The sequence below is a fragment of the Asterias amurensis genome, chromosome 8, assembly GCF_032118995.1.
Source record: "Asterias amurensis chromosome 8, ASM3211899v1".
NCBI lineage: Eukaryota > Metazoa > Echinodermata > Asteroidea > Forcipulatida > Asteriidae > Asterias > Asterias amurensis.
In genome coordinates, this window is record NC_092655.1 from 239,685 (window position 1) to 255,121 (window position 15,437).

The following is a 15,437-nucleotide window of genomic DNA, read 5'->3' on the forward strand; positions in this document are numbered from 1 at the left end:
TGGAGTCTTTTTATTTTCCCTTTTTTGTTTTGTCCATGGTCCCCAGAAGGTATCAAAAATTAGAGCACTGGCACACATAGGCTTACATATGTAGCTTGGGTGGGTATGGCAATAGTGCTAAGGGGGTGGGGGGAAATAAACACAAACAAAACAATAAATAAATGAAAATAAAAACTCCAATGCCTTGTGTCTAAATTCTGCTTCAGGTGCCGTTGCCAGTGTCAATAAGTACAGGGACAAATTGGGGTCAACTGGAGTAGCACAGTAGCTGTTCCACTGCTTGTTATACAACTCCAACCACCACCACATCCCACACCATTCTCTGCCCACTCTTTCCAGCAATGAACTGTATGGATACTCTAGCTGTACAAAAACATTGATGACATCTTTGAGGTTAGGGAAGTTTGCTCAAAAAGCTTACAGCCGTTTTCTTTAAACAGTGGTCTGTTAAAACACCAGAGGACCTGTTCTCTCCTTGTGGTCGGGCTGGCTAGTTCAATGCTGGAAAACATTCCTATTTAAAGCCATTGGACCCTTTCGGTAAACAGTATTGTCCAAGGCCCACACTTCATTTATCACAACTTCTATATCAAATAACAAACCTGTGAAAATTTGGGCTTAATCGGTCATCGGAGTCGGGAGTAAATAACGGGAAAACCCACCCTGGTATCCGCGCGTTTCACCGTGTCATGACATGTGTTTAAAATAAATCTGTAATTCTCGTTAACGAGAATTGATATTGTTTTACTGTTTTCTCAAAAAGTAAAGCATTTCATGGAATAATATTTCAAGAGAAGTATTTCACCACTACCTTCTGTAAACCCTGTAAGTTATTTGTAAATCTGTGAACTTTTTTTTTTTTCTGTACCGAAAGGGTCCAATGGCTTTAATATGAATTGAATGAAACAATAGTATACAAATATAACATGGTTTAACGCTGAATATTTCTAATAGCTCCCTGGAGTTGACAAACTAGTTTGTCAACTTCAAATACCGAGGGGAGCTCATATTGACTATATTGACTGTCCACCCGAAATGAACCATGTTATATTTGTTTGACTATACTTCATACATATTCAGTTACTGGAACAATAATATTTGGAGCAAGGGGAAATGACGACTGAAATAAAATGCACCATGATAAGTTTGTTCATGTGTTGAATGTTGCTATAGCGATGTTCGCGCGTGTCTACAACACCCGGGGAACAGTTCCACGATCGTAAAGCGCATGACAAGTACAAATTGCCCGGGCGTTATTCTACTTGCGTAGTTCTGTTCCATTAAGATGTATAGAAAAACCCTTAGATTGTGTACTCTTTGCAATCGAACATAATCTTATATGACTACTTTGTAAATTATTATACACTCCTTAATTATCTTTTCATCCAAAATAATATTTTAAGACATGGCACATGTTTGTATCAATAGTTGAATACGTAGTAGTTTAATAAGTACAAGTACTGTATACATTCCACCATACAAGTTATATACATATTGTGTTTAAACAATACTAAGAACTTCCATTTGAATAAAATATTATTACTGTTTAACTCTTTCCAATAAGTAATTTGGCTTTGTGTTTCTTGTTCTAATTGACAAAAGGTTTTGTGTGTAATGATAAGATATAAAAAATAGTTTTAAACAATTTTTTTAAACAATTTCATAAAAAAATAATTAAGTATGAATACATGTTTTATCCATAATTCATATAAACTATTATTGTCTTTTTAGCTACTTTTGTGGTTTATTATGCAAAATTTAATGTTGCCACCTTTTTTACCATGTAATGCCAAACTGTTAAAATTGAGTTACTCCTTTTGACTGGAATACTGATTCAACGGAATTCATTTTCAAATGAAATTAAATGAACCTGGTGTTTAACTATAAAAAAAAGTTTTGCTAAAAAATAATTAATGTGCTTAATATTTATCACTCTTCAAATATTCTTAAGTCCTCTCTAACCGGATCGCTTTACTCATTAAAATAACAGCCTTGCATGTGAACAGAAAGGACCAAAAAACATGCTTAAAAGCTTGAATTGTAATAAAAAAAAACTTTAAAAAAACAGGACTGGGTTTAATTGTAATTGTTGTTATCAGTTACAATGTGTTAAATTGCATTGCGCGATTGTTCTCTAAACGAATTGTTCCAATACTTGTTCCAGCACAGGGCACAGGGCTAAACATTGGGTTCCGACAAAACTCATTGTTTAAAACTATTACACGAATGTGATTTCTCCGTTTTGGTTGCACCCCCCCCCCCCCCCAAAAAAAAAAAAGACCTATCACATCCCTACTTTTACTTGTGATTGAATGATTTGTTTGTTCATATCCTCAAATAAAAGTGTATAACTTCCTGGATCACAGACCCATAGTTACCGATAATTAATTAACATTAGCCAAAGAAATCGGGCGATGCATCTCCAACTTCCAAATACAAATGATGAAAATAGTTAAGTTAATTACAATATTACTAAACTTTGTACAAAACTATATTTTTTGTGAGTTAATCTGTAATTACTTCTGATGAAAGACACTACATAAAAACCTGGATGTGCACAATACACAATGAATACTAATTATAAAACTCATTACGAAATAGAAAGCAAGCGATTTACAGGTACACAATTATTCTTGTAATTGTTATTATCAGTTAAACATTCAACTCGATTCTTAAATTGAATGGGAAACTTTTTGAATCGCATGACGTAAAAGTGTTTGCGTACAATGGACGCTGTTTTAAGGAGCTGTTAATTTGGTTGAACCATGGTTGAACTACGTAATGACTCCCATTTGTTCCGACAGCCCTAAACCTAACCTTAAACTTGAATAACACTAACCCACTCTATAGCGTACATATCACGAGAGATTGTCGGAATATAGGGGAGCCGGAACATCGGGGTGCCTGCCCGGAACACATGTAGAGCAGTCACCGTTAGTTTCACGCAATAAAAAAAGACCCCATTTTAAAATTTACCGATAACCGCAAAAGACTAAAACAAATAATTATACACAATTAAGACGGGCCCACGACTAAAAACTACACTTACAAACCCCAAATGTATGTTTAAAGAATTCCACCGCAAAATTAGTTAACTATTTCTTTCACAAAAAAAAACATAAACCAGTTAACACCATTGTAGTTCACTATAAAAATGCGTCCAAAATATATAATGATAATAATATGGATTTATAATGCGCACTTCTCCAGAAAACCGATCAAGGCGCCTAAAAACAAAACTAGTTAGGCTCATCGACTGCAATGTATAATTGGTTGTTTTGTTTAGTTAGTTACTAGTTAGTTAGTTGGTTATGTATTTATTTATTCATTTATTTATCTATTTAATTTGGCAATATTATTCTTAAAGTATAGCTGCAAAATAATAAAAAATACTTACGAAAATATTTGCAATCGGGGCAAAGTATCTTTGCTCTAGAAAGGCAAAGGTCGTGGGTTCAAATCCCATTACACCTGAGTAGTTTGCCTGTCGATGTTTGTTCACATGACTCTGGAAAGTACTAGGTATACAATGCCACACACATCGTTGTTTTATAAGTGTTATACCAGTTAACATTCTTTATCCCAAATGCAAATTTAACATCTATTTAACATCAATATCTATAAAACAAATCAATCCACCATACTCACGTCAGCCTAGCGTAAATTCAAATGTGCATTTCGTGTAACTTCATTCAGTATTTCAGTTCTTATTTATAGACAGAGTTTACTTTGGTCATTACCGCGCATGACCATCAAAACTTCTTTGTAAAAAGCGCTCGAGTCGAGCTGTTGATATTAAAGGAACACGTTGCCTTGGATCGGACGAGTTGGTCAAAACAAAAGGGTTTGTAACCGTTTTTTATAAAATGCATATGGATGGAAAGATGTTTTAAAAGTAGAATACAATGATCCACACAAGTTTGCCTCGAAATTGCGTGGTTTTCCTTCTACTGTGCGAACTAACATGGTCGGCCATTTATGGGGGTCAAAATTTTGACCCCCATAAATGGCCGACGTGTTAGTCGACGAGGTAAAAGGAAAACCACGCAATTTCGAGGCATGTTTGTGTGGATCATTGTATTCTACGCTTACAACATCTTTCTACCCATATGCATTTTATAAAAAACGGTTACAAACGCTTTTCAAAGACCAACTCGACCGATCCAAGGCAACGTGTTCCTTTAAAGGAACTGGGCACGTTTGGTAGCGTCCAAGACCAAACATGTGAAAATGTCTGCTCAATCGGTCATCGAATTTGCAAGAGAATAATGGAAGAAAATGCACCCTTGGTGCATGTCTGCTTTCAGATGCATAAACAAATATTTCAGAGGAAGTGTTTAATTGTTTTGTGTAAGAAATTACTTCTTTTTGAAAAAATACATTACTTCAGAGGGAGCCGTTTCTCACATTGTAATATTATACTATCAGCAGATCTCCATTGCTCGTTAATAACAAGTAATTTTTTATGCTATTAACAATTATTTTTACCAAACGTGTCCAGTGCCTTTAAAACAAAAATCGGGAAATATTTTGAGGATGGCAGTTCCATACTACAGAAACAGTATTGCGGCCCGTGGATGATGTTACGCCGCTGAGCTTTTAAGCTGACCAGTCTGTGCGAAGTGGGTGACATCAGCCTGTATCTGTCGCTCCTTCGCCTTGTCGTAGCAATCTTGAGAAGCAGGTGACTTCAAAGCGAGGAGAACTGTTGGAACCACCCCGGCAATAATCACCGAGGCAAAGAGTTCAACCGTCGTGGATAAGTTACTTAGAGAGTCCGCGATGGCCAGTATAGACATCCCGAACCCGATGCAGAGTATGATGACGAGAAGCTGCAAGAATGTAGACGCAACCTGCACCCTGATGGGCCGGTACTTCTCAATTATCAGCCAGAAGAGTTCGAGCTTTAAGGTCGGGATTGACTTGGCGTTGAAACTAACAAGAGGGGTGTAAGCGGCTTCGTCGCCCGGTGGTGGTTGCGTGGTTGCTGTCCCGTTGTCACGCTCTTCATCCATGGGTCCCATCTCGATGCTGGACTGACGTTGTTCAGTGGAACTCTGTGCCTGCCGCGCCATCCGATTACGGGCTGCTGCACCTCGTCGCCTGGACACCACCAGCTCCGGTCCTCCTGCGGCCCTTTTCTTTTCAACCGCATCGTCGTGAGCCTCTGCTACCGCCAAGACTTTGCTGAACAACACACAGTAGCCATCGTAAAACTCGGTGATTGCCCTGACGATGTAACCAGCTATGATGACAATCACCAGGACCGTAGGACCAACAACATCGGCGTTTACAACGAACCCCATGAAGGAATAGCCGATAAGCTCAGCTATGTACACGAACGTCGCTATAAACTTGAAGAACCAAGCAATGGATGCAACCGCGATCAGCAAAGAGAACAGTATCTCTGTACACTTGACATTATCACTTATTAAAGTCTGTACACATCTCGTCATACAGTACATGAGTGGCAGTGTGTTGAAGGCAAAGAAGATCAAAGCAAAGGGTATATAGAATGGAAAGGCGATGGTGAAGATGACAGCGCAAAGAACAGTCCTTGGGTTATCTGGTGGCGCGCCAACGTGTTCAGTAATCATGCCCCACAGCCAGCCGTAGATGACAAACTTCCATGCTTTCATGTCAACTCCCATCCTTGCCCTCCAACGCATGTAATAAAAGAAGGCTTGTGAGTCGTCCAATGATGTACTAGGTGCCCATAGCTCCATTGGTGCTTCTACAATAACCATATGTTTGTATATGTCGTTGCTTTCGTCCTCATTGACTCTGGCGGTGCCATCATCAGAATTACTCCGACCAATCGGTTCATCTTCACCATCCGGGGTCTTTGCTCGTTCCCTTAAGAGTGGTTCCAAGAACGCACCGTCCCGGGAGAACCTCTCCATCAGGATGACGGCAGCCATAAGGAATATAACATTGATAAGAAAGTGTGAGATGACACTTAGCAATTCGCTCTGTGGTCCGGTGTTATATAGGGCAAAGGATCGTTTAATAAATCCATCCGTATCAGTTAGAAATGAAATCAGAACTGGTATGTACTGAATCACAATGAAGAGGAGTAAAAACAAAGTCCAACGCGTTGTCGAAACACAGATATTATTCTTTGCCCAGAAGCATGTAACGTATTTAAGTCCAAGGGGGAGGTCAGACACTAGACTGATTCTCTCGAGTCCATGCTCATCAGTTTCTGGAGGGTTCTTCTGAATGAAGAAGCTCATGGCGATTGGGGAGAACATCGCCAAGACGATCCCACCAGCGAGGATCCAGTTCAGCCAGGATTCTTTATACACTCGCTTACTCTTATTCGCCTCACCGTTGGACCAGCAGTCATAAGCAGTGCTTAGCTGCATCGTACTGTATGAACCACCCGGTAAATTGAAAAGACCAGCAAGTGTGATATCCTTCTTGCCAAGCTGTTTCTCAAGACATATCAGTTCATCATCGACAGTACCTTCGTCACTTTCAGCATCTCCATCATCCCCGTGCCGTGTCTTAATCACGTCTTGTAAAAACACTGCAATCATAAGTAACTTCTCACCATCGGTTCTATTGGTACCAGCGAAGCAACCATCAGATCCTTCTACTTTTATATTCAAGGAATGAACTCCTTGGCCCAACGTAGTCAGCGATAGATGATTGAAATCGAAGGGAGACGCAAGTAACAATTTACCCCTCCCTCCTTTAGCCCACACCCACGTCAGCGGATCAATAATGTTCCCAATCGCATCCAAGTAGGCCGAGGAAGTGCCACCGAAATCCTCATCAATGAAATCCAATTTCATGTAGATGAAAATGGCACCGTCGTCTTCCACAAGCTTGTTGAATTGTTGGATTGGATTATTTTCATCAGAAATATATAGGGATAAGTTACATACCGATGGTGCCGCCCTGGGAGTGGTAGTTTCCGCAGTGGTATTTCCCGTATTGACTACATTACCATCAGTCGTACTGACCTTGTCAGGTTGACTAGTTGTTGTTGCACATAGGGCAGGTGCAGCCAACGCAACACACAGCAGCAGAAATGAAAACATCACGACTAATTGCGTCTGTTCTTCCGGTTAAGTTACATCCAGTTTACTCAAACACCAGATACCAGTTCTTGCTCTATGCTTTAAGATTATAGAGCTACAGAAGACGGTGAGAAACTTTGAATCCCAAAGTAATGGAACATCTGATTGTAATATTGGGCGATGCGTAATTTCATTGGAATTTCCGTGTATGGGTTATTTCACGTTATCAATACCCGTTCAGTCAACGCACAAGGGGTACATACTGGGCCCACTGAAGGGCAGACAGGGTCACCGTTTACCTAATAGGTTACCCTTTTACATGCAAATGATGAAGGGTGCACATTTCTATAGTAGTGGGCGACTTTCACACGGTGCTTCACATACTATGAGCAGCCTCACGGGCAAAAAAAAAGAACAAACCGAATTGGAGATAGAGAAAAATCCCAGACAATTCACTTTACAGGTTGAAAATACTGAATAACAGTTTGTTAAATAAAAAGATGAATCATCAAAAACGACATCTTTCAAGTTAGGGAAACAAACTGCTTTTTTTTTTAATACGAGAGGCGATGCATGGTTTTGTAAACGTTTAAAGCCGAAGATTACCTGTTTTGATTTGTTTTAACCGTTCAATTGTTTTACTCCTATAATGTAGATGTGTACAATTAAACTAAATTGTAAAATTTCATTTCAAGTTGTTGCGTTTTTGCGATATCGCCGGAAATTTTGAGCAAAAATGTCCCGTACGAAGGGCAAGAATCATCCCTTAAGGAATACACAATATGAGAAGCGTCTCTGACAGTAACGCTTCTCGGATTCAAAATTGGGGTCATGAAAACATATATCTTTTACCACAACCACATTACTTCTAAGTGAAGTGTTTCTAAAAAGGTTTTAATAATTATTTTCTCCATGTTTATGCTAGAGAAAGCTGCTGTATAGGCTTCAAGTTGTTGTTGACATATTGGATTTGAGTAGTAATTACCACACCACACGTATAGCATCCCTATAAAGACTGGTTCGGCTGAACTAATGTAGATAACAGCAGTGCAGTCTGTAGTGTCCAACCACTTGGTTTCAGTTTTTGAAGCCGTTTTGAAAAGGAACCTCTGTTGTAAACCATAAACCACAGCGCCCTCATTTTGTTAAACCACCAAACAAGAGTTGCCAATTTTAAGGAGAACAAGCCGTGAATTTCATTCACCTTTTCAGAGATGGTTAAAGGGACTGTGCCGGCGTTTGATCAGACTCAATGGATCCAAGCACACAAAACACGACCAGAAGTCATGAAAACCTGTCAGACTCAGATATGTGTCTTTTTTTAAAGTGACATAAACTATCGTGTGATCAAACTTTTAATTGACTACCGCCCTAATTTATTATAAGGGGCGTGTGTATACATGGCGTTGAATAAACATGATGCTATAGAATAGGCAAACTGCTTGATAAAGCATCTGTCGTTAACTTAACTGGGCTTCGCATTATCTTTAAGTGAACTTTGACCCTGTGTTTTATTTTGGAACGCACCCAAACAAACACAGCAGCGTGACTGGTGCAATTTAACCACATGCTGTGTTATAACTGTGCCAGTCCCCGTCTTGGATTGCCAGCATTCATACACCAACCAAAAGCCAACCTTGAGAGCAGCAAAAATGGGGAAAATGGAGGCTTCTGACAACTCGTCTGAGACGAGTAAAGGGAGCATGGCTTCCTCTTCTTCAAGAGTAGAGATGAAACGAACCATCTCTTTATTCAGTGGTGTTGCTATAAACATCGGTATCATCATCGGCTCCGGGATCTTCATCTCCCCTAAGGGGGTGTTACAAGGCGCTGGCTCCGTGGGTCTGACCCTTGTCATCTGGGCAGCTTGCGGGGTGTTCTCGCTCCTTGGTGCCCTGTGCTATGCCGAGCTAGGAACCACTTGGCCGTCGTCTGGAGGTGCTTACGCCTACCTGAAGGCCATCTACGGGGACCTGGCTGCTTTTCTCTTGCTCTGGTTATCTATTCTCATTGCCCAACCGTCTTCATTTGCTGTGATTGCTCTGACTTTTGGAAACTATTGCATCCAGCCACTATACCCAGATCCATCGTGTCCCCCACCACAAATTGTCCCCCAGCTCTTAGGAACAGCCGTCATATGTAAGTGTCTTCATCAGTTAGCAGGGTGTAGTCAGTTTGGTTGACTTTACATTCAAATTTATTTAAAGGCGTGGACACTATTGGAAACTACGCAAAATAAATAAGGGCTGTTGATATTACGTAAAACACTGACGCCTGACGCCTTTTTTCGGCATTTGGAAGTACATACGTTTGTACGTTCAACAAGGGTTTTTCTCTGCCGTCATATGTAAGTGTCTTCGTCAATTAGCTGGGTGTGGTCATTATGGTTATCTTTCCATTCAAACTAATTTAAAGGCGTGGACACTATTGGAAACTACTCAAAATAATTGAGAGCTGTTGATGTAAAATACTTCAGGCCTGACGTCTTTTTTCGGCATTTGAAAGTACATACATTTGTGCAACACTGGTGTTTTTCTTTTTCATTACTCTCTTGCAACTCCGATTAGCAATTGAGTCAAATTTTGTACAGGTTTATTATTTTATGCAAGTGGGAATACTGGGTAGATTTCACAAATAGTTAAGACACTGTATCTTATCTCGACGGAGTTACTCGGTCTAACTAAGGACTAGCCTTAATTTTTCTTTTTACATCTCCTTTGGGACTAGTTCCAAGTTCTTTGTCAAATCAACCTCGGGTTTTCAACAATTACCAAAGGTGTCTGATGCCTTTAACTGGTGCCTCAACTCTTTAACTTTGCTTTAATGAATTTGTTTAACAACATAGAATCAGAGCTTGCATTTTGCTCGGTTATGTTTGTACACAATCACGCAGCACGACAAGATATATTTTATATAGGTTTATACTCACGTGCAAATCCCGTGCAAAAAAACATACGTGACTGTGTTTCCTTCACACTTCAAAGGGAAGTTCTTAAAACATGTATTGGAATACATGATAAAACTTGCCGCATACCTGGACACATGGCCTAGAGCAAACAGCCTTCTATCATTAACAATTAAATTTCATTAATATTTAACTTTTATTAAACAGCCCATTTTGACGGAGATTAAAGTAAAGTTATTCACATTTTATTTTTTGTATAGTGTAAAATGATAAATAGCTGTCATCATCAGGTTGATGAAGGTCTAAAGCTATTTCCTCATAGAAAGGTCTTTCGTGAGAAAAGTTGAAGGCCAAGAACACACTTATCGTGGATAAGTGGGGTTGACCCTGGTGCTGGCTCACAGAACAAGTACACTTGATAACAGGTTTTCTCGGCCTGGATAGCACATTATGAACACTTTTTAAAAGCAAATCAGCTGGAAAATGTGACTCGTGATTATTTTAAAGTAAAATGTCCTTCAGATATTGGTGGCAAGCAGCAAGCTGGTCTGTGTGGAATTTACACTAGTGTGGAGGAATCGTTATTGACTAACTAGCTGTGAGCAAACAAGGTACAAAGGTTTTAGTGTAATAAAGTTACCACCGTCTATATTACTGCATCATAAATCCACATTTGAAACCCTACCGTACGGTAGCCCCCAGTGCCATGGCACCAATTATGTTACATCACAATGTTGGTCTTGTGCTGCAGTAAGCTACTATTCATCGTCTATTTTTCAATTAAACTCCGTCAAACAAGTGAAGATTTCACACGATCAGTACTAACGACAGCCCGGTTAGCTCAGTCGGTAGAGCATGGGACTCTTAATCCCAGGGTCGTTGGTTCGAGCCCCACATCGGGCGCAATTTGTTTTGAATGCGCCTTGAACACATAGCAGGGTGGGCTGTTAAAATGAAAACAGCAAAGAGCTTTTATGTTTTGTCATCAGGGATTATTTTGTCAGGTTAAATGCGTTGCATTTCGATTTACAAGACTTTGGGTTTTCAAATGCTAAGTTCACGTTTACACAATTTCAGACATTAACTGTTTATGGCCATTTGCTAGGATACTTAAGTCAACTAGAACAGCGAGCTTCCATACACCCAGTCATTTTTATTACTAGCTTTTCCATTTTGCCTCATTGCAGTATTACTGGGTTTAACGAACGTATTGAGCACCCGACTCACAGCTTTAGTACAAAACTTCTTCGTTGTCTGCAAGTTACTCGCCTTGGCAATCATTATAGTTGCTGGTGTATGGCAGCTATTTTTAGGTGAGTAACCAAAATATTATGATTTACCCATAATTATGAATCGTCAAAGATAGGATAATACCCCAATGAAAGAAAATATGATTCAGTTAAATCATGCATTTTGGAGACAGGAAATTGCACAAAATTAGTTGCGTACAACATAATATAGGCCTACTGAAGCTTGGTAAATTTTCGTAATTTTATTTTTTTTTATTTTCAGGTCAAACCCAGAATTTCGAAAATGCTTTCGAGGGTTCCACCTTCTCGGGTCTCGGCGATGCATTGTATTCGGGACTCTTCTCTTATGCAGGATGGTAAGTCGAATAGCAGGTATCGAATATCAGAGATCTGCCTTAAGCCTAAGACAATTCCAGTCCATAATCACCTTTCACCTACATTAATTTCACAAACACACTGCATGATGCGTACAGACGACTCAAAGTGCAGCTGCCAAACATTACGTTGGACCAATCAAAACGTATGGAAAGCCTACGTCATTGCACGTTTATCCAATGAAATCATTGTATCCAATCACTGGTTCTGTAAAACCAATACCTGCCTTTATTCGCATGGACCAGTCTAGCGTGGGACTACACATTTAATGATTTAACTCGTCTGGTTCCTGTTCTTCTTATCAAACTACAGGTACAGCCTGAACATTGTTGCTGAGGAGTTGAAGGATCCAAATAAGTAAGTCCAAGGCCTGGTCGTGTCCCCTGGCACCAGACTAGTTTCCTTCCAGCCTCGTTCTGGTTTCATTGATCTCGGGAAGGAACACTCACTAAAGGAGACAATTATTTATTTATTTATTTATTTATTTATTTCATCTTACAACAAGTAAATAAATGCCCAATAAATTGAGTCCATTGTGTAAGGTGTTGATTTAATTGATTTTTTCCCCACACGGGAGCACCCTCCCCCAATAAAAATATATAAATTCATCAGACTGTACCACTGGTGATAACTATCGTTTGCAAAGTGACGTAACTTATACTTTTTATGATTCTTCGTTTTATTGTATTTTATTGGCAAGTTACCACCGGCACTATCAGTTTGTGGGCATATTTGCCAATAAAAATAATCAAGTTTATTTTGAAACTCGTTTTAGAGAGGCACGATTGTATGATGTTTGTAGTCGGGTTGGCTCAGTGGTTTCTGTCCCTGACTTTCGCCTCTGAGGACCCCGATTCGATTTCTGGACCGGAACTTTGTGTGGATTAAGTTTTTTCAGTTCAAGTATACCTGACTGCGTGTGTTTTCCTTGTAAGGGTCCCCCATACTTAAATAATTGCCTTCATTGTCTTCTTAACAACAAGCTGGTGTAATGTTTCAATGTACTTTGCCGACTATATAATTCAGATTCAGAGGTTTGTATTAAACGTCTATCCCATAATATTCCCATGCAGGAATCTTCCACGAGCTATCTACATCACCCTAATTTCAGTGACCATCATTTACACGTTGGCTAATGTGGCCTATCTCACCGTCTTGACGCCTCAGGAACTACTCGCTTCAAATGCAGTGGCTGTGGTAAAACAAAAAAGTCTCGTTGAATACATCATTGCATTTATAATAAAATAATTTCCAGCTACAGTCAGTTCTCAAAACCAATGGGATACCATTCATTATATGTTTATATTAGCCCTAGGAGTAGGTGACAATGGCCTCTGGAATAAAATAATTGTAGCCCTCACCTTGAAGTGGCATTCCGGCCTTGTGTGTCTGGCGACTTGCATAACAAACAAAAAAATAAACACAAAAAAAAACACATAATTTCCATGAGGTTTCTACTCACTCTTTGTGACAGACGTTCGGTGAGAAGGTGCTTGGTGTCTTTGCTTTGATCATGCCGATTTCAGTCGCTCTTTCTACCTTCGGATCCGTGAATGGCAACATGCTCACATGTTCTAGGTAAGTACAATTTGTGACATCATCACCATCGCTCGTATTACTCTCAAAGCAAAGTCACCGGTTTGAATTGAAGAGACCTGGGGCTGGGGTCTCATTTCCTAGTCGGTGTGATTCAGAATCGAGTGTCGCATCGAGTCCAACAATCGACAGCACCACGGGGGCTTCTTTCAGTTCCATCCTTAGTTTTTCTCTGAAGTGAAGATGAATTTAACCCCAAAACATTGCACATGCAATAATGTTCGCGTCAAACCAGCTCAAGAATTACCATACGTCCGCCACTGCTGTGAGTCACGCTTCTGCATTATTAGAAAGTTTTATTATTGTTGCCCCCTTTTAGCTTACTTCTTGACACCCTCCCCCAAAAACGGGTTTGGCAACACCCCTGTTTATCATCATCATATATTCATAATTATTATCTTCCTAAATAGTATTTGAAAAACTTTCCTTCTCTAAAGAATCTTCTACGTTGGTGCCCGAGAGAAGCAGCTGCCATCTTTGTTATCAATGATACACATTCAGTATCTAACGCCACTCCCTTCCGTCATCATTACCGTAAGTATCATACAGCTAGCCTACTTTCCGATGAGTGATAGACCTACCTCTACCTAGCTCACACCTCAGCTCTCCACTCGGCTTCAATCAAAGAAATCTTGGTTTAATTGGAATAAAGATAATTTAGATATAATAGAATATAAATGTTTCTTTACTCCTTCATCTTTTTTTTCTTCCTATCTTACTTTATATTGTGTCTTGGAACAGCGATGTAGGGTTGTTGCATAATCACATGTGTCATTTAAAGCCTGGTTTATACTTCCTGCGAATGCGAAACGAATATGGACGTCACAAGTTACGAATTATTCGTAACGCAAAACAGTCGCTGCGTGGTGGGCAGTCATGTGACGTCAACATTCGTATCGCATTCGCAGGAAGTATGAACTGAGCTTAAGTCTTCTCTGATGCTGCGGGACCTTCTATAAACCAATCCTCAGACTGGCGTGTGGTTGGCCTACGGTTATAATCATTCTGTTTGTTGTCTACTCACTGCAGGTACTCCTATCCCTCATGTATACCTTTTCTAATGACATCTATACGTTGATAAATTATTTCAATTTCGTGACTTGGACATCGAGCGGTGCCGTGGTAGCGGGGATGATTTGGGTTAGGTACAAAGAACCAAACAAGCCACGCCCTTTTAAGGTTAGTCTGAGAGGCGTTGTTAAGATTCCAAGATGGTTTATCACAGATTTGGGCTCTTTTTTATGGAGATGCTTAAGCACAAAAATAGCTGAGCACAGCAAAATGATGCTTACCAGAATAAGGTTACCAGCCAAACTACCATTTCACATTGTATCAATTTGTGGTTTTTATCCCGCTCATTTCTACATAGCAGAAAAAATAAGCAATTATTATTTTCTGCTTAAGTTATAATTGGGCACTGGGCTCAATTTCATAGAGCTGCTCGAGTTCAAAAAGTAGCTAAGCATTGTTATCAGGATGTCGAAAGTTTTCGTTCGTGATATCGACATCCTCACGACATCCTACTTTGGAATGTCGTCATCCTGTCTTATATGATCTAAACACGTCGAATGGCACTTCCAGAGCTCCGTACTTATTGAATCATCACACCAACTTTTAGTAAAAGAGAACATCGACGAAATATCAATTTCAGGACGACATCTTACGTTAAATGATTCAATTACCTGGGGATCTCAACTTCTAAAGCTCCGTAATTTCTCAATGAGACTAGACATTGAACATCTTCTTTACTTCTCCATTCACAGGTCAACATACTGATAGCCATTGTGTTTGTCCTGGCGTCCATCTTTCTGGTCATAGTGGGAACCATCGATTCACCAATAGACACCGCTATTGGCTTTGGTATCATGCTGACAGGGATACCAGTTTATTTCCTGCTGGTTTACCCCAAACAGTTGCCAAAATGGCTGAGTAAAATACAAGGTAAAATGCGAAATAACGTTTGGTAATCAATCTTAAAGTTATTGGCAATAAAAACATACTTGGCTAGAAGAACCGCAGCTTTCGATTTTAGAACCATTCAAAGTCGCCCCTAGCAAAGTCGCCCCTTACATGAATAAATACAAATACATGTCCAAATTAGAGATTGAAAAACACCGGAGATAAATGCCGCCTGCCTCAACTTATCGTGTTTTGTTGTTGTTGAATCCAACAGATGCGATTACCCATCGTCTGCAAAGGCTCATGCTTGTCGTTCGAGAGGAGAGACCGTGAAGAGTAGTAGACCAAAGCAGGCTGGTCCAAAGGAAGGATTTAAAGACTCTA

At 39.8% G+C, this 15,437-nt stretch overlaps 3 protein-coding genes and 1 non-coding gene across 7 annotated transcripts in view; 3 read left to right on the forward strand and 1 right to left on the reverse strand.

The window, feature by feature from the left end:
- The window catches only part of LOC139940326 (DNA polymerase nu-like), a 27,055-nt gene extending 15,516 nt beyond the window's left edge, over positions 1–11,539 (forward strand). For 3 of the 4 annotated variants that reach the window (XM_071936531.1, XM_071936530.1, XM_071936532.1), the window contains exon 25: positions 207–3,901. In XM_071936531.1, coding sequence (XP_071792632.1) covers positions 207–260 — 54 coding nt within the window. In that variant the 3' untranslated portion in view covers positions 261–3,901. Of the gene's footprint in view, positions 1–206; positions 3,902–11,120; positions 11,247–11,445 lie in introns of those variants that run through there. The other variant, XR_011786440.1, reaches the window with a different exon arrangement.
- LOC139940327 (uncharacterized) lies at positions 4,094–7,227 on the reverse strand. The gene has a single exon (XM_071936533.1). It carries the CDS (start codon positions 7,047–7,049, stop codon positions 4,584–4,586), a length of 2,466 nt encoding a protein of 821 aa, XP_071792634.1. The 5' UTR covers positions 7,050–7,227; the 3' UTR covers positions 4,094–4,583.
- Positions 10,764–10,836, forward strand: Trnak-cuu (transfer RNA lysine (anticodon CUU)). The gene has a single exon. It is a non-coding gene; the product is annotated as a tRNA-Lys (tRNA).
- Positions 11,230–15,386, forward strand: LOC139940794 (large neutral amino acids transporter small subunit 2-like). The gene is made up of 8 exons (XM_071937174.1): positions 11,230–11,246; positions 11,871–11,915; positions 12,632–12,755; positions 13,033–13,136; positions 13,592–13,688; positions 14,184–14,333; positions 14,918–15,095; positions 15,328–15,386. The coding sequence occupies exons 1-8, from the start codon at positions 11,230–11,232 to the stop codon at positions 15,384–15,386; spliced, it is 774 nt and encodes a 257-aa protein (XP_071793275.1).
- Positions 15,387–15,437: the final 51 nt, after the last annotated feature.